Below are 25,176 nucleotides of genomic sequence, written 5' to 3'. Positions count from 1 at the left end.
TTTTAAGTTGTCTTAAAGGAGATCCCCCAAGGATCTAGGCAGTGGAGGAGGTGATGTTGAGATAGAGCTGGGTATCTTCAGTGTACGAGTGGAAGCTGACCCCATGTCCGTGGATGATGTTACCAAGTAGCAGCATGTAGATGAGGAAGAGGAGGGACCAAGGATAGATCCTCAGGGGATGCCGAAGGCACAGTATGGGGATGGGAAGAGATGCTCTACCAACTATTGTATAGGTAAGAGCAGAACCAGGCGAGGGACAGGCGATGGAGGAAAATGGTGTGTGAATGGCTGTGTCAAAGGCTGCAAAGAGTTCGAGATCGAGGGATAATGGCACGGATTTTGCGGTAAATATAACAGTGAGGCTATCAATGCTTACTGTTATTATCGTGTAAATTTGGCAGCAACTTCCAGCCTCCACATATACGCAGTTAAATGCGAAAATCAGGAAGTTGCTGTCCGAGTTGCCCTGCTCCTCCAGAAGCTTTGCTATTACAGTATCTCGCCAAGAGACTCGGCATTCAAACACGTGAAGTTGCTGTATTTACATGATAGATACCAACTAAACACGTCAGAGAAAGTTAAGGCTTGTCATTCAAGTGTAAGTGGATTTTTAATGCCACGATAATTTTTAATTACTGCCAAACAACCTCTCTGGCACGGAAAATTAACTTTTACAAGTGTGGAATCTCGTTCCTTCAGATTTTTTTTAAAGCTTTTTTTCCTGTCTCTTCCATATCCTCTCTTAATCCCATCTTTCTTTCCCTCTCTTCATTTCACTTTCTGTACATGATTTTGCATTGAATTAAATATTCTAACTTACACTTCTTGATTTAGACTCTGCGTGCCTCACGCAGGATTCTTCAAAATTTGATTGGTTAAGGAGACATGCTGTTGCTTGTCCTGTTCACACAGGTCCCAGATCCCCTGAAGAGGGCACTGCACTGAAATGGGTTTCTAATCACAGCAAGTTCCAGTCTGTAAGCCTGTAGAAAGTCTGTGGGCGAGGGTAAATGTAATGAACGGCTGGCGCCATTCGTTCGCTGCTGACTACAAAACCCGTGCCACAGCATCTTGGTCAGGGGATGTCATGCGACTTTGGTTAGTGCTCTGGCAGGAACAAGCACTCAGTCACCAATTACACTGTAATACTGGAGTCCTAACAAACCAGCGTGCCAGTGCAACACAAACTATTATTTTGCTTTTACAATCAGGAGGGAATGTTAACATTATCCTTGTCCCCCTCTTTAGCTTTCTTGACTTGCGTGCTATTTGCTGATTAACACAATAGAGCAGACAACATAAGGCTCTAAAGATTTTCTCTCCATTCTGCTAATACAGGCGGCAGCTCCTGCTACCTACCTCTGCAGGAACCCCGTGGGCTGCTGAGGTGCCAGTAAAGCAGCAGCTACCGATTCCAGGCACGTTTTGAGAAGACTTTCTCGGAGGATTTAGGAGGTCCACTCTCCATGCAAAATAATTTCTAAAACAAAGAGATAGCCGGGTCTACTTTGTACAATTTGTAAAGTAAAAAGGGTTTATTTCTTTTGAAGAAATCTCACTCTACCACATGAATTGTTTCTTGAAGAGGCTGCAGTATCCACACAGGCCACTGAATGAAGTATCAAATACAACAAAGGCATATCCACTGACAAAATGATAGGAAGCTGGTCAAAACACGGAGCTCGAGAGGACATAATATACCATCAGTAAATGTATACATTTTGTTATATCAAAGATAAATATTTACAATTTTGTGTTTTGGAAAAAAAATCCCACCACTCTTATAAAATATCCCAGTTTCATATTTTTTTTCTGAAGAATTTTCTTCATATTACATATATATGAAAAATATAACATTCTGCAATGAATCTACAAGGCATTAACACAATTTAGATATAAAATTTTCATCTTGTGGTTTATTAGCACCATGCTTATGGTGACCTAAAACTACATTCAATATTATTTTCTACATCTGGCTTACGTCAAATTCCTGGTAAGAAAGCCAAATTCCTAATTAAGGTTTTCAGCATCCACTTTACAAAATATAAATAGGATTTACTGGCAAAAAAGGCTTAGTTGTGTTAAAGGCTAGCCCAAATTATGCCCTTTGGGTAATTAAGTTGGACTTGATGTTTTTTTTAATGAGGGCAGGGGAGCGTGGAAAAGAAATAGAATATGAATAGGAAAAAAGTACCATCAAGGACTTAATCCTCATGCACCAAATGCTAGAGTCTATGTACAAAACTACAGGAAAATATTTGGGATATTGTACCTTGTTTAATTCTGGGCACATTATCGGTGATTGAAATCTGTGCCACAGCAAATAGAACTGAACTGAACTGGATTCACGCCTCATGACGCACTAAATGTGATCTTAACTCAGTTCAATTCACCTGAAAGCAGGATGCATCAACCCAACTGATGACCTGCTCGTGCAATGCTCTGCTAACTGGTCACCAGTACCAATGCTCAATCAAGCTTGAAGAAAGCCCGCTTGTGCTTGGCTACATTGAGCAGTTCAACTTTTTACCTAAGCATTCACCTACATGATACGCAGTTAAAACCAGATTTAGTTCAAGGCCCATCTTAATTATTTCCAGTACAATAGCAGAGAACAGGAAAGGTGGGCTTCGGAAGAAGGAAAGAACGTGTGAAGCTTTGACTTTTCATCAAAACTTAACAAAATTGGAAAATCATTGCACCATTTAAGTCCCTTGATTATTTTACTGATATCGATGCATGGATTTAAAATGACATTCTTTCAAATTGTAACCGACAGTGATGTCCTGGGCACAGTATTAAATATTCTGACCGAAATTCTGAATCAATAACTGCTTATTTACAATCCTCCAAATGATTATAATTGGACAAACAATGATCCAACATATGTGAAAGATACAAAGGTATTGCTTTCTACACTATTTACAAATCCATCGGCTCTGTTTTAACCACTACAGGGGTGGCTATGGCACTTGGACTGGGAGCCACGTTACTGGGATAGTTAAACATGCTCACTGCATGCGAAAACATCTGAGAATTTTCCACTTTCAGAAACGGCATGGCATCATGCAGATTGGTATCCATGAGAGTTTTATCCTGACCATGTCTCTGGTCTGGGTGTAGAGTCAGTACCGAACATTCTTCATTGGCTTCCAGTTTCACTACAGGGGTGAGAGCACAATTCAGGATTTGCGGCGATGAACAGTTGAGGCTCTCGGAGCCTTGCACGGAAGTTTCAAAGTCTCTGTCCATTCCTTCAAGCTTTATGACAGAGGTCGCAATACCATTTGTGCTGCTCAACATCACAGTGTGGAGATGCTGATAGTTTGGTTCGCCATCCGAAGTAGGTCCAAGCTCTTTCTCCATTCCTGCATTTCGAACTCCAAGACTGGCAGCATTTGCACTTGTGACCACAGTCTGGAATTCAGGAGTGTCCAGAATGTGTTCGGGGGGTTTAAGCACTGTGGCGATTACACTGCCTGGACGATGAGCAACCACCGGTTGACCATTGCTGTTGAGGGTTACTAGTTGTGTGATGGCATCGAGAGAAGGTTGTACACAATTGTTTATCACAGTCTGAAATCCACCGTCAGATAATGAAAGACTGGTGGCAATCACCTGGGCCTGCTGGGCCTCGGATAAGCCAGAACCATTTACACCTGTGGGAGACAAGGTGGCCTGGATGGTGACAGTTTCTTTCGATCCTTCCGAACATGGAATGGCGCGTAAAATTACTTTGGAAGGAGAGTTGTTCAATGTATCCATTCCAGACAGCATTGTTGTGAGGGGTATAGTCTGCAGCATTAGAGTACCGAGTGCATGCGTGCCAGAGGTCATCACCATAGGAACCTGGGCTGGGACATTTATTGTCCTGTTGGATTCAAGAAAAAGAAAACATTCATTAAGCATTTTGCAGACCTGTAGCAAGATCTCTAGCACAGTAAATTAGATATACAGGATACCGGCTGTTAAAATTCTCCCAAAAAACTTTTAATGCCTTTTTTTAGAAGAAAAAAAATCAGTTTACACAGTAGAGAAGTCCAAACCAGCTCATGATCGGATTCAGTAGACTGGCAAATAATAACCATTTAATTAGAGGCCAAATGGATTGGTGTTTCACTCCTCCTTTTCCCATCCACTCCAAAAGCCAGTCCAGATCACTTCCTTGCCAAATCATGTGAAATAATGTTAGTAAAACATTGCTAACTCTATCATTACACATTAAGGCATCGAGTCTTTCACTTCTTGCCCCGGCTCCCTGACCCATTACAAGACAACAAACATGCGGCAATTAAGAACATCTCACTGGATTTCCTGCTGCAGATAGTGAAGTACAACATGAAACTGCTTCAAGCTTCTTCCCTTCACACCCACCCCACCTACCCAAGCTCCACATGCTCCTAACTTCCTTTCCAAGCTTCCTGTCCCTAAAGTTGAAAGTTCATAACAGTCCCTTACTTGGTTGCTCAAAGCCAAGCAGCCTAAATGTGGAAAAGAGTCCCGACCAATACATTTGCTTATAAGCCAAATGACTGTGGTATTTAAGTCTCACCCAAGTGTTTGAACACATGCCCAATAATGGCACGACGATGCAATGTTAAACACACCACACAGTTCAGGAACCTTCAGTTCCGAAACAGTGATTTAGTGTCATCTAGCATGTTGAATAAAATATTTCACTGGTAAGCTATTGTTTAATATTCTGAGATTCTTTGGTGGTCAATAAAGATCTTGCTGTACTCATTTCTCTATGGAGAATAAGCCCAAAGTTCTGCCAATATCTCCTGAAGTATCTGGCCCCATTAACCTGGTCCCTGCAAATACAAGTTAGATAACGCAGACACACATTAGGTCAAACTATTGAAAATATCTTTGGAAACAGGGTAAAGTTATACACTATAACAACAGAAAATGCTGGAAACACTCAGCAAGCCAGGCAGCATCCGAGGAGAGAGAAACAGAGTTAACGTTTCAGGTCTGGGATCCTTCATCAGATGAAGTTGTCCCAGACCTGAAACGTTAACTCTGTTTCTCTCTCCATAGATGCTGCCTGGCCTGCTGAGTGTTTCCAGCGTTTTCTGTTGTTATTTCAGATTTCCAGAATCTGCAGTATTTTGCTATTGTAAAGTTATATGCTGTTGTTATATAGTGCACAACCATCTAAAAACACTTTTGAAGTTACAATTTTGGAAGAATAAGTTAAAACAAGCAATTAATGAGGTGCATTTTATTCAGAATTGGTGCAAAATGGGAGATTAAATTTTTCTACACAACCCATTTACAAATTACAATCATTAAAACCACAGTAAAGTTCACCATTACCTGAGTGTGTGTCCAGCTGATGACATAGTTACACCAACCCTAGAAATATCTGATGGTCCATGCTGAAGGACTGAATTGCTCTGTGAAACCTGTATGGTTCGCACAAACGGACTCTGCAGTCCTCCTGCCTTCTGGTTGGGCTGAGTCAGCAAGGAAGTGTGTTCTTGCTTGATGTTCTGCACCAGCACGCTCTGTGGCACAGCTGCCACCTTGTTTGCATGCTGCAACTGCGAGAATCCATGGGGGGCGCTTCTGCCTTTTGCCGGTGATGTTGTCAAGTAACCTGATGAGGTCACCAAATTAGATGTGGAATGCTCGGCCGAGTCATCATCTATGACCACCAGATCCTTGGGCATCTCTTTGAACTGATACACTAGCCGCTGACCTTCCACTTTGGCCAAGATCCCTCTCTGGTAGTAATATCTAAAAGGAACAAACAATCATTCAGGATTCAACTTGTTGCTGTATAATTCAAGATAGAGGAAAACAGGATAAGAGCAAACAGAAAAAAAATTAGGAACGGACCTGAACAATTTTTTAAAAACACACAAGGGTAAGACAATGTATTGGACCAGCTATTATATTGGCCTGGATGTTGCAGTGGGCATGACGGCATACACGGAGTGCGTCATCATACCGCCTTTGAAATATACAGCAAGTTCGGGATTTCCGCATGTACTTGCGCTAAATCCCAAACTTGTGATGTCATGGCACTCCGTAGCTATGCCGCCAACCGCAATTTCTGGGTCAGCGTGTCCAACAAGACTGAATTGACACCCGTTCTGTGAGGAATGCACCAACTCTGGCCCTACTCACCTGAGGGCTCTGCCCATTGTTTCATAGTTCATATCGGGTTTATTTTTGTGTTTGCCCCACAATTTGGACACAGCCTTCGAGTCCACTAGCTTAAAGATTCCCTTTTCCCTCTGTGTCCATTTAATGTACTTCGGACAAGTGTTCTTATCTTGAAGGAGGGCCAGGAGGAACTCCCAGAGATAAATGGTGTTCCCTAGAAAAAGAAAAAGCCGAGTATTATGAAGGGGAGGCTGAATACATTACTGTTTGACTGCTTCATGAACAATCACAATAAACAGTGCAAAATAAAGACATTAGGTAAAGTGCAATTCTCTGAAACCCAAAACTGATTTTCCACAATGCGTTCACACATAGCCAAGAATAAAGTACAGGACTATGACTTTTCCCGAGTGATCCAACCAGAGTTGGTCTTATGAAAGTTTCCCATTGCTATTGTTCATATTTGCCGATTTATACAGAAGCTGAAGCCAACACTATCCTCTTGACTAGTTTATCACCACCAGGAATCTCTGTTCTTTTGTGAAGTACAAATAATTATTTCTATTGCAATAAACTGTGTATTGGTCTAGTTGAATCTATACACAGACCCTGGATTAATTTATTATATAAATATTTATTGACTCCTCCGATGAACTGTTAAGTGGATCTATTAAGCAAATAGTTTGCCTTTACTTTGATTAAACTAAGAAGTTCCCACTCTAGACTGCACCTGGCTTAGTGTGTACGTACAGCCCAGCAGAGTGGCAAGGAAAATTGCTGAAAGTATTACGGCATCTAGCCATTATTTTATGAAGGTCATCAATTTTCCCAAGCTCAGCAGGTAGCTCTGCCTCATCTTTTGTGAAAGTATTCAAACTTCAAACACCGTGGGGGCAATTTTAACCTAATCCACCTGTCGGCAAACAAACGGGTTCAGGTTCAATGCTGTTTTTATGTCCCGCCCGATTTCTCTCCATTGAAGTAATATTGGGCGGGGTGTAAAACCAGCGTTCCACCCGATCCCATGGGTTCCCCCCGCAGTGAGTTAGGCTAAGATTATTATCCCCTATAATTCGGTTCATGAAACAATGTACAGCCTGAATTTTCCTCCAGCAATAACATTACTTCCACTTTTGCTACAACTGTAATAGTCCTAGCTCAAAAGTACTGGTAGGCAATGTTCCCCATATTTTTTTTTGGGTGCATAGCCCCTTTAAGGGCATTCACAGTTTTGCGCATGCGCGCAATTTAACATTGCAAAAGCCAGTACTGGGCTGTACGGGATCGGCAGAGAGCGGCGCAGCCGCGCAACTTATAGGGAACGTTGCTGGCAGGCAGCTTGTCCCTAGGCCTCCAATAACGCTGATCCATAACAGTCAGATGCTGCAGAAACACAACCAGGGCTTCCCCAGTACGTCAGCTGTCTCTTTCTGCCCCATGTGGGGAAATACTTTGCCTCTACTTGGCGCCTCCTCAAAGCAGCTTGAGAAAGATCAGTAAGCTACCCCATTGTTAATCCAGGCACAATGGCTTCCTTCTGTGCTTCACTATTTTATACTATTGTATGATTCTAAGCCCATATTAGCATACACCACAGGGGGCAGTGTACCAATGTATTGTGCCAACTAATCATCTATCACAGCAGCGATTTAGAGAACACTGAATTAAGAAGAGTTGCATATTTGTTGGTGGACATAATGTGAGTGATGAAAGCCTAAAGAATGGAACATTGCCTCATTTTGGATACCCAGTGCCAGTACGCGTCACTCCCAGATCAAGGATATAGCGTGTCCACATGAAGAGTAAAAATGAGGGAGGGGGCAGTAACACTACAATAAATTCTGCTTCAGAACATCATTTAGGATTTCTTCATTGGAACTATAGCTGTTGTATTATCAAAGAACCATTGCTCATTGCACCATTATACAGCAAGGGAAGATAATTTTTTTAGATCTTAGTATCTTAGATCACAAAAATCCCAGACCTTTCCATAGCAATGGGATGGCTGGCCATTCGATATTCCTTTCTGGTTCTGCAGAAAGTGCCAGTAAATGTGGGCTGTCAGGTTTAAAACTGATAAAGCCTAATTCTGGGGCAGGGGAAGAAAAGAAAAAGGGGAGCAAGTGGGAGAATGGCAAATGTTACAAAAAGAAAAACATTTTTTTTGTGTTGTCAGCAGACCCATCACTCAGTGTTATCACAACATCATTTTGCTGATGATACAAAAAGCCACTGAAAGATAAATCACAATGTTTGCACAACTGTCGAGCTGTCACGCTAATGATGCTTTACCTTTCCCATCCTTATTTTTCTTTTTAATTGGGAGGTGTGGAGTTGTGACAGGCGAAGATGGGCGAGCAGGTTTCATCTTCCGACCTGGAAAATCAAATCGAGTCACTCAGTGTGCGCACATGGTACCCTCTGATTAACACTGCTATCTAAACTACAGCATGCACCAGCACACATGCTGGCCACATTAACGTGTGTGCTTGTGTCTGTCACTGATAACAGCCAACGTCAATACAATTTGCGGAAATGGTCTAGACAAATAAAAGTTCACCGTTGATAGAATTTCGACTGCAGAAACGGTCCTGACTTTTTAAAAAGAGGCACAAATAATCAGGGAACCTTTTTGGTCCAGGACTGAAAATCTTTTATGACTGGGCTGAATGGAAAGTAGCTTTGTTGATTCGAATTCTATGCTTAGACCAGGTGTGCAGTGATGGTGCAGTTACATTGCCACATCCGTATCGCTGCAGTTGTGTTTGGGATTTTTACTGAACGCATTAAAGCCCCATGGTGCAGGAGACCATCTCTTAATGGTTTGTGGTTGCTCCCAGTGCAGTCTAACTTCAGTCTTTTACAGGAGTCAACGGCACACGATGCAAACTAAAACGCACAACAAAGGACCACGCACAAATGTCATTCAAATCATCTTGATCTGCCTTCTGAAAATGTATTTATGTATTGGACATACAACATAAATGCACATTCTTTAACCGCGATAAGGAAAGGTCAGGAGAGCATTGATGTAAAACTGGTATATATCAGCAAGATGCAGAATGCCCCATTCACATGGAAATTCTCTCACAATTCGCAAAAAAATAAGCACCAAGAAAGTGGCGTCAAAACAAAATTCAGCTATACTTTTAAGTGCTCAATGAACCAACGGATTTTCCTCATCAAATGTGCAATTATGTAACAAAAACTTATGAGGTAAAATAAATCTGGACTACAAGTATCCTCGCAATATGCTCTTGTGCACCTCTGGTTACTTTGCTTTCCCCACTAACACAGTCCGCTGATCTAGAATTTACCTTTCTTTTTCCTTTGTTTAAGTACATTTTTTCTGGGTGACTCATCCGCAGAATCAGCTTCATCGCCTGCCTTCTGAGCTGAAGGCCTGTTGATTACCTCTGGGATCTTATCTAATGTGACAGATACTTGAGGAACAGACGCAGTGATTTCTCCATCCAGAGAATGTGGAAATCCGTGATCTAAACAGGGATTTAGGTTGGGGGGGGGGGGGGGGGGAAAGAAAGAGGGAAACAATAACTTTTCAAGGTTTTGTTGACAAGACGTTGGTTTGAGGATTTATTTTTCACAAGTAGAACATGCTGAGTGTTTGGCACCAATGTGCCATTGCTGCTGACAGATCAACAAGGAGGTTTCTCCATACAGTATGCAAACTGCACTCCATCATAATGCCGGAACATTTTCGATCAATCAGTATTTTACTTTTCCTTCATTCTGACAAGTACCTCCTGCAATTATTCTTCATACAATTGATGCTATTTTATGAAATCCATATAATTTATTTAATACAAGAAATTGGGTTTCAAGCTGACTCATTTCGTGCAGTCTACACTTATTTTACATTAGGGGGGGGAGTGGTACTTGAACCTACAACCTTCTGACTCAGAGGCGAGTGTGCTATCCACTGAGCCACAGCTGACAATTACATCAGACAGGATGAGGAGTGAAAAGGAAAATGCTAAGTGTCAAGGAAAGTGTATCTGTGACCAATACTTACACATTCTCTTTTCATCCAAGATCGCATTTGGGGATTCCATGTTAAGAAGTGCTTCAGCAGCCTCGATGGTCTCCATTGTTTCATCTTCATCCTGACAGGAAGCTTCCACTGTGGGTCAGAGAGAGCCACCAAAATAGGTTAGCAAAGGGCAAAAATTTGTAACCTACAGGCATGCTGCACAACAAGAGAAACATGCCATAGACAGGTCCTGTGGTGAAAACAAAGATATCCACATACAACATCAGTCCTTTCAGGACCAAAACAGGCCAGACAATTCTAGCAACAAATTGGGATTGATGAATTGCTGGAGAGTTTTAAAAAAAGGTTAGATGCACAAAAAATAGCAGTATAATTGGCACGTTAAAATAAGAATCAACAGACACTGCAACCGCAATCGACAATATAGCGCTCGCGTTGTATGAGCAACAAGAGGGCAATCAAACCTAAATGAGTGTTTTCTCACAAACCCTCTAGGGTAAGATGGGGATGCCAACTAATCACTGGTCTCTGTTTTGGCAGCAACACTGACTTCTCTGCTACTGTTAGAGCCCTGGCAGCAATCTGCAAAAGCTGCAAAGAGCCAGAAAAACAAAAGTAATGACTCAACCAGTAGCCGAGGCTGCTCAAATATTAACAACAGACTCCGTCTGCACTGCACCAGGCAGCCGAGGAGAGCAAGCCAACTGAAGAGCAAGACGCCAGACCCAACTACCCTCAGGTTCCCTGGCAACAGTCGACAGTCAATTGCATTAAGTTACCAAACATAAAATGGGCACTGGATTTAGGCTTTACATTTCCATGTGTGAATCTGATCTGATTCTGTATCACAGCCGGAACTCCTACAGAAGCACTAGGTATTTTGGTTGATGTTATTGTATGCATAGGCCACAGATCCTGGCTGTGAAAAGTTTTTGAAGTTTTGCCCTGTGCAGTGGTTCAGTACTATGGAAGCTTGCTGACTGGAACTTAAACCAAAACTATGTCCACTGCAGTCAGTCGAAATGTGAAGGAATGTACCACAGTGCTGGAACATTCCATACAATGACAAGCGGTTAGCACATGCCTCTCGGGAGATTGTATATAGAGAAAAACAAAATAAACCATCATTTAAAGGGGGCAAACCTGAAAGGTTACAACCCCCAAAATACTGACAGACCGCCCAAGGCATTGCATCAGCTGTGGCTCAGTGGGTAGCACTCTCGCCTCTTGAGTCAGAAGGTTGTGGGTTCAAGGCCCACTGCAAAGGCTTGAGCACAAAACTCTAGGCTCACACTCCAGTGCAGTGCTGAGGGGGTGCTGCACTGTCAGAGTTGCTGTCTTTTGGATGAGACGTTAAACCGAGACCCCGTCTTCTCTCTCAGGTGGACGTAAAAGATCCCATGGCACAATTTCGAAGAAAAGCATCAAGGTTCGCCCCGGTGTCCTGGCCACTATTTATCCCTCAATCAACAGCACTAAAATAGATTATCTGGTCATTATCACACTGCCAGTTGTGGGAGCTTGCTGTGCGCAAATTGGCTGCTGCATTTTCTACATTACACTTCAGTGACTACACTTCAAAAGTACTTCATTGGCTGTAAAGCACTTTGGGACGTCCTGAGGTTGTGAAAGACGCTATATAAATGCAAGTCTGTCTTTTTTTCTTTCATGGGGGTATATCAGATGACATGCTATTTTGCATTAACAACGTATTACTGTGCTGCTGTGATGCTATGTTTTATAGACCACACATTCATATAGCTGTAAATTCAGAGGTAAATGGGAGGTTAATTGTTGTTGGTGAAGGAGATTTGCAGAGTGGTGCACACTTGTAAATTTCTAGCTCCAGGTCAGGAGAAAAAAAAACCTTGGAATGACTGCCTTTCTCTTGAGTCTGAAGTGTGACGGGCATGTACTACTAGTCACAAGTCTTTTACATTCTGTAAGCAAATCTTCTTTGAGGAGCCATCCTAGAAGGACAGGAACATTATTAAATGTAAAACATATTATTCTGCTGCTAAAGTGTAGGTGTGTGTCCCTTTAAGGCTAAAAGGCAAATGTACTGCATTCTTCAAATCAATGCAAAGACCAGTTATAGGGCAGGTTGCAGATCAGAATCCTGGTCGTGTCTATGGGAATGTCAGTTAAGAAGCTACAGACATTCTGGCTCCAGCATGTAGGATTTTGCAATAATTTCGAAATTTCCTACAGTTCCGAAGATTGATTTTTGATTAAAGAATACCTGGGTAGAATATACCTTTAAAAATCCAGGGATCAAAATGGCCATCAGACCTCGTGGCAGAAGACAAAAGGACTTGAAAGGCAGCCTGTGTGTGTCTGTGAAAAGGGATAATCAAAGATGGCTGTCCGACCTCGTGGCAAAAGTGCATATGAAAAGGGAAAATCAAAGATGGCTGACAAAGGATTTAGAAAAAACCCCAGCCCTGAAGCAATGTAGTAGTTAAACTGTCAATCAAAGGCAGTTCAGGGAGTTTCCCTCCCTGCAGGACAATCGATGTTTGTTTACACTAAACTGCTACAATGTTGAACCACTTGAGATTGCCAATCAATTGCGGTTGGGCGTGACCACAGGACAATCAGTTTGTTTACACCAACATCCAAGGGCTGTTTACTTAAGGAAATAGACATGGTTTTTCAAACTGAGACAGTTTCATTCAACCCATCACAATGAATGGGGATGCATTCAAAAACCCATTACAAGGGAAATGGGTAATTCATCCAAAACCCATCACAGTCAATGGGGACAGTTTGAATCCCTTTTGTTTAGCCCAGATGCATTCGGATTTGGGCGTGAAAATTTCAACTCCAAATGGGGTATAAGATAGCTTCTCAGGAAGCCTCTCTGCAGCTTCGCCTCCGTGCCCTCTACAACTTGGGAGCCCGCCTAAGGGAGTGGAATACCAGCAGTTACTTTTAAACACTGGGGTATCTCTATCTTCAGGGTGGTGAAGAATCTAAGACCGCAAGGGCACGGGGCAGGCGTTCATTGGTGAGCATACATTTTCTGGCCCATTACAAGGCAACTTAGAATAGGTATAAGGGTGGGAATTAAGGGGAATCTTGTTAAACTGTAATTTTAGTCAATTTTCCCTCGTTGTGTCCGTTTTCTCCTCCCCTATCTAAGTAAGTGTTGCATTAAGCAGAAAGGTGCTGTAGTGAACACCAAGCTGTATTAAAAGTGCTGTATCTAAGTAACAGTGTTGCACTAAGCAGAAAAGTGCTGTAATGAACACTAAGTAGCTGTATTAAAAGTGCTGTATCTAAGTAACAGTGTTGTACTAAAAAGTGCTGCATTTAAGTAACGGTGTTCTATTAAGCAAACGAGTGCTGTAGTAGACTTTAAAAGTGAACTGTGTTAAGCAAAAGTGCTGTACCCGGCATAGGTATGTTGTATCAATTATTTTTAAGTTGTTTCTTTCTTTTTGTTTCAATAAATACTGGTCTGTTTTGCACCCAACCACGAGTCACGTTTTCTGTCTACATCGCCACCGAATAAGTCCGGCGGTCAGAACCAGGAATAGGGGGGCGCTTCGAAACCGCACGGGGGTCCCTGGAGCAGCTCAGAGGCTTCTGACTGGCCAGAGACAATAACCCAAACCCCGCTTGTTTAATTCCTACAAGCATTAAATATGATAGCAATTTTCACATTAAATAGCAATATGTCTGGGGTGCCGATGTACTGTTTTTAATAGATTTTTGACCTTTTCCGTCAACAAAATACAGGCAGAAATAATTTCTTGGCTTCAAAATTCAACTCTTTCTGAAAATTGCAGCAACATTAAATTAGTACACTCTCTCCTCGCTGACTCCAGTCTCTCTCTCCCCCTCAGTTTAGTACATTTTGATGAGTCATGAGAACACTTATTATTTTCTTACATATTCACACACAGCCTCTCTTAAAACAAAATCATTTGAAGAAAAGCTACTGGGCAGAAGGTGCTAGGATCTAAAGACAAACATTCCAGCAGTACAGATGATTGAATTATATGGATGCACGCTGGGAAATTAGCTACGCTGTGCAATCCAAATTCAGCTCACAATATTTTGACCCAGAATTGTAACCAAGTCCATACGCAAGCTTTTGGGAGATGTTAAGGCCTTTAAGTAAATATTCTAAAGAAGGCATTAAAAGTCACAAAACAATTCATTGGTTAAATGTAATCCTGTTATTGCGAAATATATTTTTGATTGTTTAAGTCCTTACATTGGACATAGAATTTTCAGTTACTGAGGAAAAAATGGCAGATCAAATTTGGTCACACAGGAACCTGATGGCAATCACAGGGTAATATACTGTCATTATAAAATAGCAGATCTTTGTAATGCACAGGCAGTGACAGGAAACTGTGACACCTTTAATACTGTAAATGCCTATCACAGCTCCACCTACAGGAACAATAGGTACTTACAATGAGTTTTCATTGAAATGTGCACCCCATGTACCAAGTTCAATATATAATTGAAATATGTAATACATATCATATATCCATTTATTGATCTAATGTCTTCCATTGACTCTTGAAAACTAGGGTTATTCAAATGTCACATGGCATTAGGGAGTATCAAATAACTCAAATTTGTGGCAAAATTATTTTACATAGGATTACATAGGATATACGGCAGAGACAAGCCATTTGGTCCAACCAGTCCATGCTGGTGTTTATGCGCCACTCGAGCCTCCTCCAGTCTTTCCTCATCTAACTCTATCAGCATAACCCTCTATTCCCTTCTCCCTCACATGCTTGTCTAGCCTCCCCTTAAATGCATCTATACTACTCGCTTCAACCACTCCCTGTGGTAGTGAGTTCCACATTCTCACCACTCTTTGGGAAAAGAAGTTTCTTCTGAATTTCCTATTGGATTTCTTGGTGACTATCTTATGTTGATGGCCTCTAGTTATGCTCTTCCCCACAAGTGGAAACATTCTCTGTATCCACACTATCAAAACCTTTCATAACTTTAAAGACCTCTATTAGGTCACCCCTCAGCCTTCTTTTTTCAAGAGAAAAAGAGACCCAGCCTGTTCATCCTTTCCTGATATTCCTTTGAATTTCTGGCATCATCCTTGAAAATTTTCTCTGCACCCTCTCCAGTGCCTCTATATCCTTTTTATAATAATATGACGACCAGAACTGTAAGCAGTACTCCAAGTGGTCTAACCAAGGTTCAATAGAGGTTTAGCAGAACTTTTCAATTCTATTCCTCTAGAAATAAACCCTAGTGCTTGGTTTGCTTTTTTTATGGCCTTGCTAAGCTGTGTCGCAACTTTTAGTGATTTGTGTATTCGTACTCCGAGATCCCTTTGTTCCTCTACCCCACCTAGACTCACACCCTCCAAGTAATATATGGCCTTCCTACCAAAATATAATACCTCACATTATCTGTGTTGAACTTCATTTGCCAATTATATGCCCATTCTGCAAGTTTATTAATGTCCTCCTGTAATTTGCTGCAGTCCTCCTCAGTATTGACTAACCTCCCCAATTTGGTGTCATCCGCAAATTTAGAAATTGTGTTATTGATTCCATCATTAATCTAAGTTGTGAACAACAGTGGTCCCTACACTGATCCTTCTGGAACACCACTACCCACCTTCTGCCACTGTGAATAGCTACCTTTTACCCCTACTCTCTGCTTTCTGTCTTGAAGCCAACTAGCTATCCATTCTGCTACTCGTCTCCTGACTCCATATTCTCTGACCTTGTTCATCAGTCTATTATGGGGTACATCATTGAAGGCCTTTTGAAAATCTAGATAAATTACATCTACTGCGTTACCTTTGCCTACTCTCTCTGTTACCTCTTCAAAAAATTCAATGAGGTTCATCAAGCAAGATTTTCCCTTTTGAAATCCATGCTGACTGTTCATTATTATATTTCCGGTTTCTAGATGTTCTTCTATTTTCTCCTTTAGTAGGGATTCCATTATTTTTCCTACCACCGATGTTAAGCTGACTGGTCTATAATTCCCTGGACATGTTCTATCCTCCTTCAATATAGAGTTACATTAGCTATCCACCGGTCCTCTAGCACTACACCTTTTTCTAACGAATTATTAAATATGTATCGTAATGCCTCTGCCAGCTCTTCCTTAGATTCTCTTAAAATGCGTGGATGCAATCCATCCGGACCAGGGGTTTTATCCTCTTCGAATCTGATTAGTTTATTTAAAATATCCCCTCTTTATTTTAAATGCACTTATCTCATTACTAATTTCACCATCCAATATCATGTCCACCTGTTCCATCTCCCTGGTAAATACTGAAGCAAAATAATTATTTAATATTTCTGCCATCTCTCCATCATTACCCGTGGTATTATCCTGTCTATCCCTTAATGGCCTTATTCCCATCCCAACCTTCCTTTTTTTATTGATGTGCCTGTAAAATATTTTACTATTTTGTTTTATGTTCCTTGATAATGTAATTTCATAGTTCCTCTTTGCCTTCCTAATTGTTTTGACTTCTCTCTTAATCTCTTCATATTCTCCCTAATCATGCACTCCCCTGCTGTCTATGTACTTAATGTATGCCTCTTTCCTTACCCTCAATTGTTCCCTTATGGCTTTATTCATCCATGGAGTCTCATTAATGTGTAGTTTGTTCTTTCCTTTTAGCAGAATATATTGTTCCTGCGCTCTGTTTTAAATGTTTCCCATTGCTGTTCTATATCATTGTTTGCCAATATTGTTGCCAATTTTATTTTCCCAAGTTCTATTCTCAGCCCCTCAAATTCAGCTTTTTTCCAATCTATTACCCTGGTTTTCATCATACTTATGTCCTTCTCAATTATCATCTTAAAGCATATTATATTATGGTCGCTATTGCCTAGATGTTCCCCTACCTTTACTTCTCATCTGCTCTGGTTCATTCTCCATTACTAGATCCAATAGCGAATCCTCCTTCGTTAGGCTGTTTACATATTGGGTTAGAAAGGAGTCCTGTACAAATTGTAGGAACTCCATTCCCTTATCCCCTTTACCTACCTCTTCTGTCCAATTAATATCTGGGTAGTCTATCAAGAAAGGTGACAAGTCCGATTACGGACCTGGATGTGTATGCAGGCCACGTTACTGGATATATCAACAGGCTGGTGGATGAATGCATTCCTACCAAGACTGTCCGTTCATTTCCCAACCGCAAACCATGGATGAACTCAGACATCCGCAACAAACTAAGAGAACGGTGTACCGCTTTCAAATCAGGGGACACCGAACTCTACAAGAAGGCCAAGTATGACCTCAGAAAGGCCATCAAAACAGCAAAAAGAGACTATAAGAACAAACTGGAGTCCCAGTACGGCGGGGGCTCCGATGCCAGATGCATGTGGCAGGGACTAAGGGCCATCACCAACTAAAAGGGGAGCTCAGCTGGAGACACCGATCCCTCCCTACCAGACAAGCTGAACACTTTTTATGCTCGCTTTGAGAGGGAGAACACTGAGCCGGCCATCAAAACCCCCAGCCATCCAGAGGATTACACACTACAGCTGACTGAGTCCGAGGTCCGGAGAACCTTCAGGAGGGTGAAAGCACGGAAGGCAGCCGGCCCAGATGGGGTTCCACCCAGTGTCTTCAAGACCTGTGCAGACCAGCTGGCTCCTGTGTTTACGGACATTTTTAACATCTCACTGCAGCAGTCTGTTGTACCAGTGTGCTTCAAGGAGACAACCATTGTGCCGTTACCTAAGAAGACCAAGGTAACAGGCCTCAATGACTATCGACCCGTGGCTCTAACATCTATAGCCATGAAGTGCCTGGAAAAGCTGGTCATGACACACATAAACAGCATCATCCCCGACTCCTTGGACCCGTTCCAGTTTGCATACAGTGCGAACAGGTCTGTGGACGACGCCATCTCCCTAACACTACACACTGCCCTGGAACATCTAGACAGGAGGGACACCTATGTCAGACTGTTGTTCATTGGCTACAGTTCTGCATTTACTACTATTGTTCCCTCCAAGCTGGTCCTGAAACGGAGGGACCTAGGCCTGAGCACCCCCATCTGTAATTGGATTCTGGATTTCCTGACTGGCAGGCCTCAAGTGGTGAATATAGGGAACATCATCTCATCCACTCTGGTCCTCAACACCGGAGCGCCACAAGGCTGCTGCCTCAGTCCTCGGCTGTACTCTCTGTTTACATATGACTGTACAGCCATACACAGCAACAACCGGATCATCAAATTTGCAGACGACACCACAGTAATCGCCCTGCTAAGCAACGACGATGAGACAGAGTACAGAGATGAGATAGTCCAGCTGATGAGATGGTGCAATGACAACAATCTTGCCCTGAACGTTGGCAAGACTAAGGAGCTCATCGTGGACTTCAGAAGCCACCGAGGGAACCACCGCCCCATCAGTATAGACGGGACACCAGTGGAAGTCATCAGTTGCTTCCAATTCCTGGGACTGCAGATCTCCGATGACCTGGCCTGGAATCACAACACTGAGGCCATGCTGAAGAAGGCACACCAGCACCTCTACCCTCTACGGTGCCTGAGGAAATGCGGCATAAGCACACAGTGGCTTGTGAACTTTTACTGCGGCGCCATAGAGAGCGTCCTGACAGGTGGTGTCAATGTGTGGTATGGTAACACCACTGCACAGGACAGGAAAGCCATCCAGAGGGTTGTGAGGACGGCAGAAAAGATCATCGGGTGTGCACTTCCGTCCATCGAGGAGATCTTTCAGACCAGGTGTCGGAACAAGGCCAGCTCCATCATCCAGGACCCCAATCACCCTGGGCATGAACTGTTCTCCCTCCTGCGGTCCGGTCGTTGGTACCGCAGTATTCGAACCAGGACCAGCAGGTTCAAGAACAGTTTCTACCCTCAGGCAGTGCGCCTACTGAACTACTAACCGCACTGCCCCACATACCATAGTCACATTCTCCCTCCCACCCTGGAACTATATATCACTTGAGCCGTGAGCACACAAGAACATTCTTGATCACTGGACTGTGTGCACATAGGACTCTTGTACCTCAACCTTAACTTATATAACTCATTTGTACATTGCACACTGCATTTTAACTTATACTTATTTATAAATATAATATATTATACTTATACTACCATATACTTATCATATTACATTACTATTACTTCCAGTGGTAATAGAGGCTTTTTGCACTATTCATCATATCCTGCAACTTGGACTGTCATTGCTATACTTATTTGCTTATTGTTTCTATATTTATACTTGTTTTTACTTTTGCTTTTTATATTTATATACTTATATTGTGGGAGTGAGTGGGGAGTAAGCATTCCATTGTACCAGTTACACATGGCAATAAAATAATCTTGAATCTTGAATAATTACAGAGGAGTTTCCCTGCTGTCTGCCAGAGGGAAAGTCATCGCAAGAATCCTCGTCAATCGCCTTCTCCCAGTTGCCGAAGAGCTCCTCCCAGAGTTGCAATTCGGATTCTGCCCACTAAGGGGCACAATGGACATGATCTTCACCGCACTTCAATTACAAGAGAAAGGCAGGGAACAGCACAAAACCGTGGTACATGGCCTTCTTTGATCTCACAAAGGCCTTCGACACTGTCAACCATGAGGGATTATGGAGTGTTCTCAAATTCGGCTGCCCTCAAAAGTTTGTCACCATCCTCCGCCTGCTTCACGACGACATGCAAGCCGTGATCCTTACCACCGGTTCCACCACAGACCCAATTCATGTATGAACCGGGGTCAAGCAAGGCTGTGTCATTGCACCAACGCTCTTCTCGATCTTCCTTGCTGCAATGCTCCATCTCACCCTCAGTAAGCTCCCCACTGGAGTGGAGCTAATTTACAGAACAAACGGGAAACTGTTCAACCTCCGTCGCCTCCAGTCCAGATCCAAGGTCGTCCCATCCTCTGTCGTTGAATTACAGTATGCAGACGACACTTGCATCTGCGCTCACTCGGAGGTCGAACTCCAAATCATCGTCAACACCTTCACTGAAGCGTACAAGAGCATGGGCCTTACACTAAACATCCGTAAGACAAAGGTCCTCTACCAACCGGCCCCTGCCACACACTACTGCCTCCCAATTATCAAAACCTACAACAAGGCCTTGGACAACATGGACCACTTTCCATACCTCGGAAGCCTACTGTCAACAAGGGCAGATGTCGACGACGAAGTCCAACACTGCCTTCAGTGTGCCAGTGCAGCCTTCGGTCGCCTGAGGAAGAGAGTGTTTGAAGACCAGGACCTCAAACCCGGCACTAAGTTCCTGGTCTACAGAGCAGCAGTGATACCTGCCCTGCTGTATGCCTCAGAGACATGGACCATGTACAGCAGGTACCTCAAAGCACTGGAGAGGTACCACCAACGCTGCCTCCGCAAGATCCTGCAAATCCATTGGCAGGATAGGCGTACCAACATCAGTGTTCTTGCTCAGGCCAACATCCCCAGCATCGAAGCTTTGACCACGCTCGATCAGCTCCGATGGACGGGTCACATTGTCCGCATGCCCGATAAGAGACTCCCAAAACAAGCGCTCTACTCGGAGCTCCAACACGGCAAGAGAGCCCCAGGTGGGCAGAGGAAACGCTTCAAGGACACCCTCAAGGCCTCCTTGAAAAAGTGTAACATCCCCACCGACACCTGGGAATCCCTGGCACAAGACCGCACAAAGTGGAGGAGAAGCATCCGGGAAGGCGCCGAACACCTCGAGTCTCTTCACCGGGAGCAAGCGGAAGCCAAGCGCAGGCAGCGCACGTCAACCCAAGCACCCTACCCACCCGCCCCTTCAACCACTGTCTGTCCCACCTGTGACAGAGACTGTAGGTCCCGCATTGGATTCATCAGTCACCTGAGAACTCATTTTTAATGTGGAAGCAAGTCATCCTTGGTTCCGCGGGACTGCCTAAGGAGAAGAAGTTGAAATCCCCCATGATTATTATTCTATGTTTTTTACTCATTTCCCTAATTTGTTTGCATATTTCTTCCTCCACCTCCCTTCCATTATTAGGTGGTCTGTAGACTAAACCTATTAGTATGATTACTCCTTTATCTCTATCCATATGGATTCTATTTTTGTCTTGCTAATAGCTGTGTCACTTTTTTCTACTGCCATTATGTTATCCCTAATAAGTACAGCTACTCCACCTCCCCTTTTCCCCTCTCTATCTTTTCTAAATATGTTATACCCTGCAATGTTTAATTCCAAGTCCTGATTTTTCTGTAGCCATGTCTCAGTAATCCCTACTATGTCTGGTTCCTCGCAACGCATGATTGCCTCCAGCTCCCCTGTTTTATTACCGGACACAGTGTGCACTGCTGTACAGACAGTTTAACTCATTTTTAATAGCAGTTCCTCTCACTTTACAGTTAACCATCTTTTTAGACTCCTGTTGTATAACTCTATTTATTCCCTTGCCATCAATGTCCTCCCTTACTTTACTTTTTCCCTATGCTCTCTTTTCCTGTTTTGTTTATAATTAGGCTGGTTATATTTCTTGTAGATCCCTCCCCCCATCTTACTAGTTTAAAGCCTTTGCCACCTCCCTATTTACCCTTCCTGCTAAGACACGGGTCCCATCCTGGTTCAGGTGGAGCCCGTCCCATCGGTACAGTTCCTTCCTATCCTAGAACTGGTGCCTGTGTCCCATGAAAAGGAACCGCTCTTTCCCACACCAGCCCTTTAGCCATGTGTTAATTCTCCTGATCTGTCTGCTTCTATACCAATTTGTATGTGGCTCGGGCAATAATCCAGAGATTATTACCCTCGAGGTCCTGCTTTTTAAATTTAGAGCCTAACTCCAGATACTCTTTCAGCAGGACCTCCTCCCTGTTCCTACCTATGTCGTTTGTTCCAACATGGACCACAACAACTGGATTTACCCCCTCCCTTTCCAAGTTCCTCTCTAGCCACCGTGAGATATCCCTTACCCTGGCACCGGGTAGGAAACACACCCTTTGGGATTCTCTTTCTTGGCTGCAGAGGACGCTATTTTGGCAGAAAACAAACGACAATATATTTGCTTCTGGTAGTTTGGATACTAAAGTTGATAAGAGTTCTCAATCTTGATTGTACAATATGCAAATTCCTCCAGGAAGATTCAAATAGCATCTCTCTCCTCCTCTCTTCTCCCAACAGTGCAGTTCAATTACTAGCTTTTAATATTGCCTTGTCCCTAGCATCTATATCACCAGTAGATCATCGGCTCGATGTCAACCAGCTGCGTTAAAAAAATTGGTAACTTTATCTTAATGTAACTGCATTCCAAGTCTGCCGTTCAAAATGGCCCAAGATGCAATATACACTAGTCTCTTTAAATCTTGTAAGATTAATGCATTATAGACAGGGTATTACTGTCAAACAGGCTCTGAACAATATTAACTACAGCCCATACTGCTAATGGGAAGTTATAGGAAATCTAGTGGATACAATTACAATGTGCTTGAACTAAGCATCGCTGTCGATTGGTTTGCCCCTTCCCAACTGCAGCATCAATCTCAAGCCTGCCAGCCCATGGCTAATAGTAGCTTCTATGTTACAGCCATCTTAATCAGGAAATCCATCGACCATCTTCCAAAGTTGCAGGACTCTCCTCTATTGGTGCACAGACTGCAGTTCTTGCTTAAGGAGGGGTTGGGGAGGCGGGGGGGGGGGGGGGGGTGGAAAACAAACACTCCTTTTACAATCTGCAGAATACTTGTCAAAACGGCAAACTGCAGCAGAGTTCTGAATTTCTTTTTATTAAGACTACATTCTCCTGCAATTATCGTGAAGGTGACCAGTTCAGAGTTTAAAATGGTCAATCTTGTGTGAAATGAATACATTACATTTCCAATTACAAACAAAAATAACTCTTGTAGACATTATTCTAGAACCGAAACTTTGGGGATTCTTACAAGATACCACTGAGTCCAAGCCCCGTCTGCTGGCTTGCTCAGATAGCTTGCACTCGAGACACAGATAGCATTTTGAGATACCGTGATTTCCTTCATTCAAACTGCAAGAACGTCAAACAAGTAGCAGCAGCTGGTTTCCACAAGAAAAAACCTAGCATGTGTTCAATCAGCGGCTGTTGCAAAAAAAAAAAATCGATCGCTGAACAAGATTCGTTGAGTTTGACGACTGACCTTTGCCCCCAGCCCACAAGTTTGAACAGTAACGGGCAGTTACTTAATAATATATTGTGCACATGTCCCAATCAAGATCCCAGCAACAAAACCATAAAGAATATCAAGAGTGCGGAGAATCATGGCATTCTTCAGGATAATTCACTCCCGATTTCGACTGTGGGTGACATGCACTAAATAGCCACTGACAATTCTACAGAGACCAGCTCAGAAAGTGCAGGTACCATTCATTTGGCAAGTGTCCAAAGGTCATTTGAGATTGCCGTCGGCTCCTAATGCACAAGTCCCATGCAATCCACGTGGTTATAAAATGTAAACCAAAAGACCCACGTCGAATCAGCTCTCGCCATTTCCCCTGGGACAGTGGACCTTCTGTAGAGTGCTCAGAGTAACGTTCGCTGGCTTGTAAATGCACTAAGCCTACTTGTCATATTTACGCCACGATACAACTGCGTATCTATACGCAAGCACGCTGCTAGCTCAGTATCAGGTCGTTTAAACTCAACATCACACCATGTGCACACGTGCAGTAATCAAACAGTGCCTGCCGAAGGTGCCGGTGCACGCACAAATCAGCAGGATTGTGTTCCGGGAAGCAGCCAACCCAGGGACCGTCACACTCTGCTTCACAAATGAGGGAGAGCAATGTCTGTAGGTCACTCCCCTGACACCCAGACGACAACAACTAGCATTTATATAGCACCTTTAATGTAGTAAAACATCCCAAGGCAAGTCACAGGAGCGTAATCAGACATAAACTGACAACGAGCCAAAGAAGGCGACCAAAAGCTTGGTTGAAGAGGTAGATTTTAAAGGAGGAATGCAAGGTGGCGCGGTTTAGGGAGGTCATTCCAAAGGTTAGGGTCCAGGCAACTGAAGGCATGGCTGCCAATGGTGGGGCGAAGGGAGTGAGTGATGCACAAGAGGCCAGAGTTAGAAGAATTTGAACATGAGGATGAAAATTTTAACCTTCAGGTCATCAAATTTATTGAATTTAATTTCACAACGTGTCAGTGGTGGGATTTGGCTCGCGGCCCACAAGGTAATAGTCCAAAACCGACATCAAACACTCTGATAAAAGCTCCTTAAATGTCTGTCTATCAGAGTATGTGCAATGCCACTGACAGAATAGCAGCTCGCAGTGCTGTTGCCAGGTTTAGTTTTGCCTCTGAGGATCAATATAGTGCTGGAAAATTTGCACTTTAGCCAAAAGACTTACTAATACAATGATTTGTCTGATGCTCTTAGCTGATCACCTCAAATCATTCCCACCACCAATGGCAGACCTGTAATTACCATTTCTTCACTATTGTGTTAGGTAGCTCACATGCTCTCTCCAGGTCCGGAACAACAAAACGTACAAAAATACTGGGTGCCCTTTCACAGTGCAGTTGGGAACAGTGCAGAGATTTACACACCCACTAGATTTCACTGCAAGTTTTCAAACTCCTGATCCAAAGAGTCTCAGGTGTCATCCGATTTCTGAAATTTCTCTATTTATTGAATTATGACTACTTTTTTTTGGTTACATCCTTGGCTCAGATGTCCTGCCCTCGCCTCTGAGCTAGAAGGTTGTGGGGGGTTAATGTCCCACACCAGAGACTTGAGCACATAACCTCGACTGACAACCCCAAGGCAGTACCGAGGGAGTGCTGCACTGTTGGAGGTGACGTCTTTCAGATGAGACGTTAAATCGAGTCTCCTTCTGCCCGCACAGGTGGATATAAAAGATCCCATGGCACTATTTGAAGAGGAGCAGGGTATTCTCCCCCGTGAGCTGGCTAATATTTGTCCTTCGACCACCATCACTAAAACAGATTATCTGGTCATTACATCACTGCTGTTGTGTGATCTTGCTGTGCGCAAATTGGCTGCCACGTTTCCTACATTACAATAGTGACTGCACTTCAAAAGTACTTCATTGGCTGTGAAGTTCTT

General features: G+C 43.1%; 1 protein-coding gene across 5 annotated transcripts in view; it reads right to left on the bottom strand.

Moving 5' to 3' along the window:
- Nucleotides 1–1,507: 1,507 nt before the first annotated feature.
- The window catches only part of elf1 (E74-like ETS transcription factor 1), a 267,604-nt gene continuing 243,935 nt past the window's right edge, over nucleotides 1,508–25,176 (bottom strand). For all 5 annotated transcript variants that reach the window (XM_085995929.1, XM_085995947.1, XM_085995921.1 and 2 more), the window contains 6 exons: nucleotides 10,151–10,258; nucleotides 9,435–9,614; nucleotides 8,410–8,493; nucleotides 6,139–6,331; nucleotides 5,323–5,745; nucleotides 1,508–3,871 (listed from right to left, as the gene is read on the bottom strand). In XM_085995929.1, the coding sequence (XP_085852055.1) occupies nucleotides 2,923–3,871; nucleotides 5,323–5,745; nucleotides 6,139–6,331; nucleotides 8,410–8,493; nucleotides 9,435–9,614; nucleotides 10,151–10,258 (1,937 nt within the window). In that variant the 3' untranslated portion in view covers nucleotides 1,508–2,922. The remainder of the gene's footprint in view (nucleotides 3,872–5,322; nucleotides 5,746–6,138; nucleotides 6,332–8,409; nucleotides 8,494–9,434; nucleotides 9,615–10,150; nucleotides 10,259–25,176) is intronic.

Source organism: Somniosus microcephalus, chromosome 1 (genome assembly GCF_052327205.1).
Source record: "Somniosus microcephalus isolate GS21.2 chromosome 1, FLI_Smic_1.0, whole genome shotgun sequence".
Lineage (NCBI taxonomy): Eukaryota > Metazoa > Chordata > Chondrichthyes > Squaliformes > Somniosidae > Somniosus > Somniosus microcephalus.
Note: the sequence above shows the minus strand (reverse complement) of the source record. Positions and strands in the feature narration are given on the sequence as shown.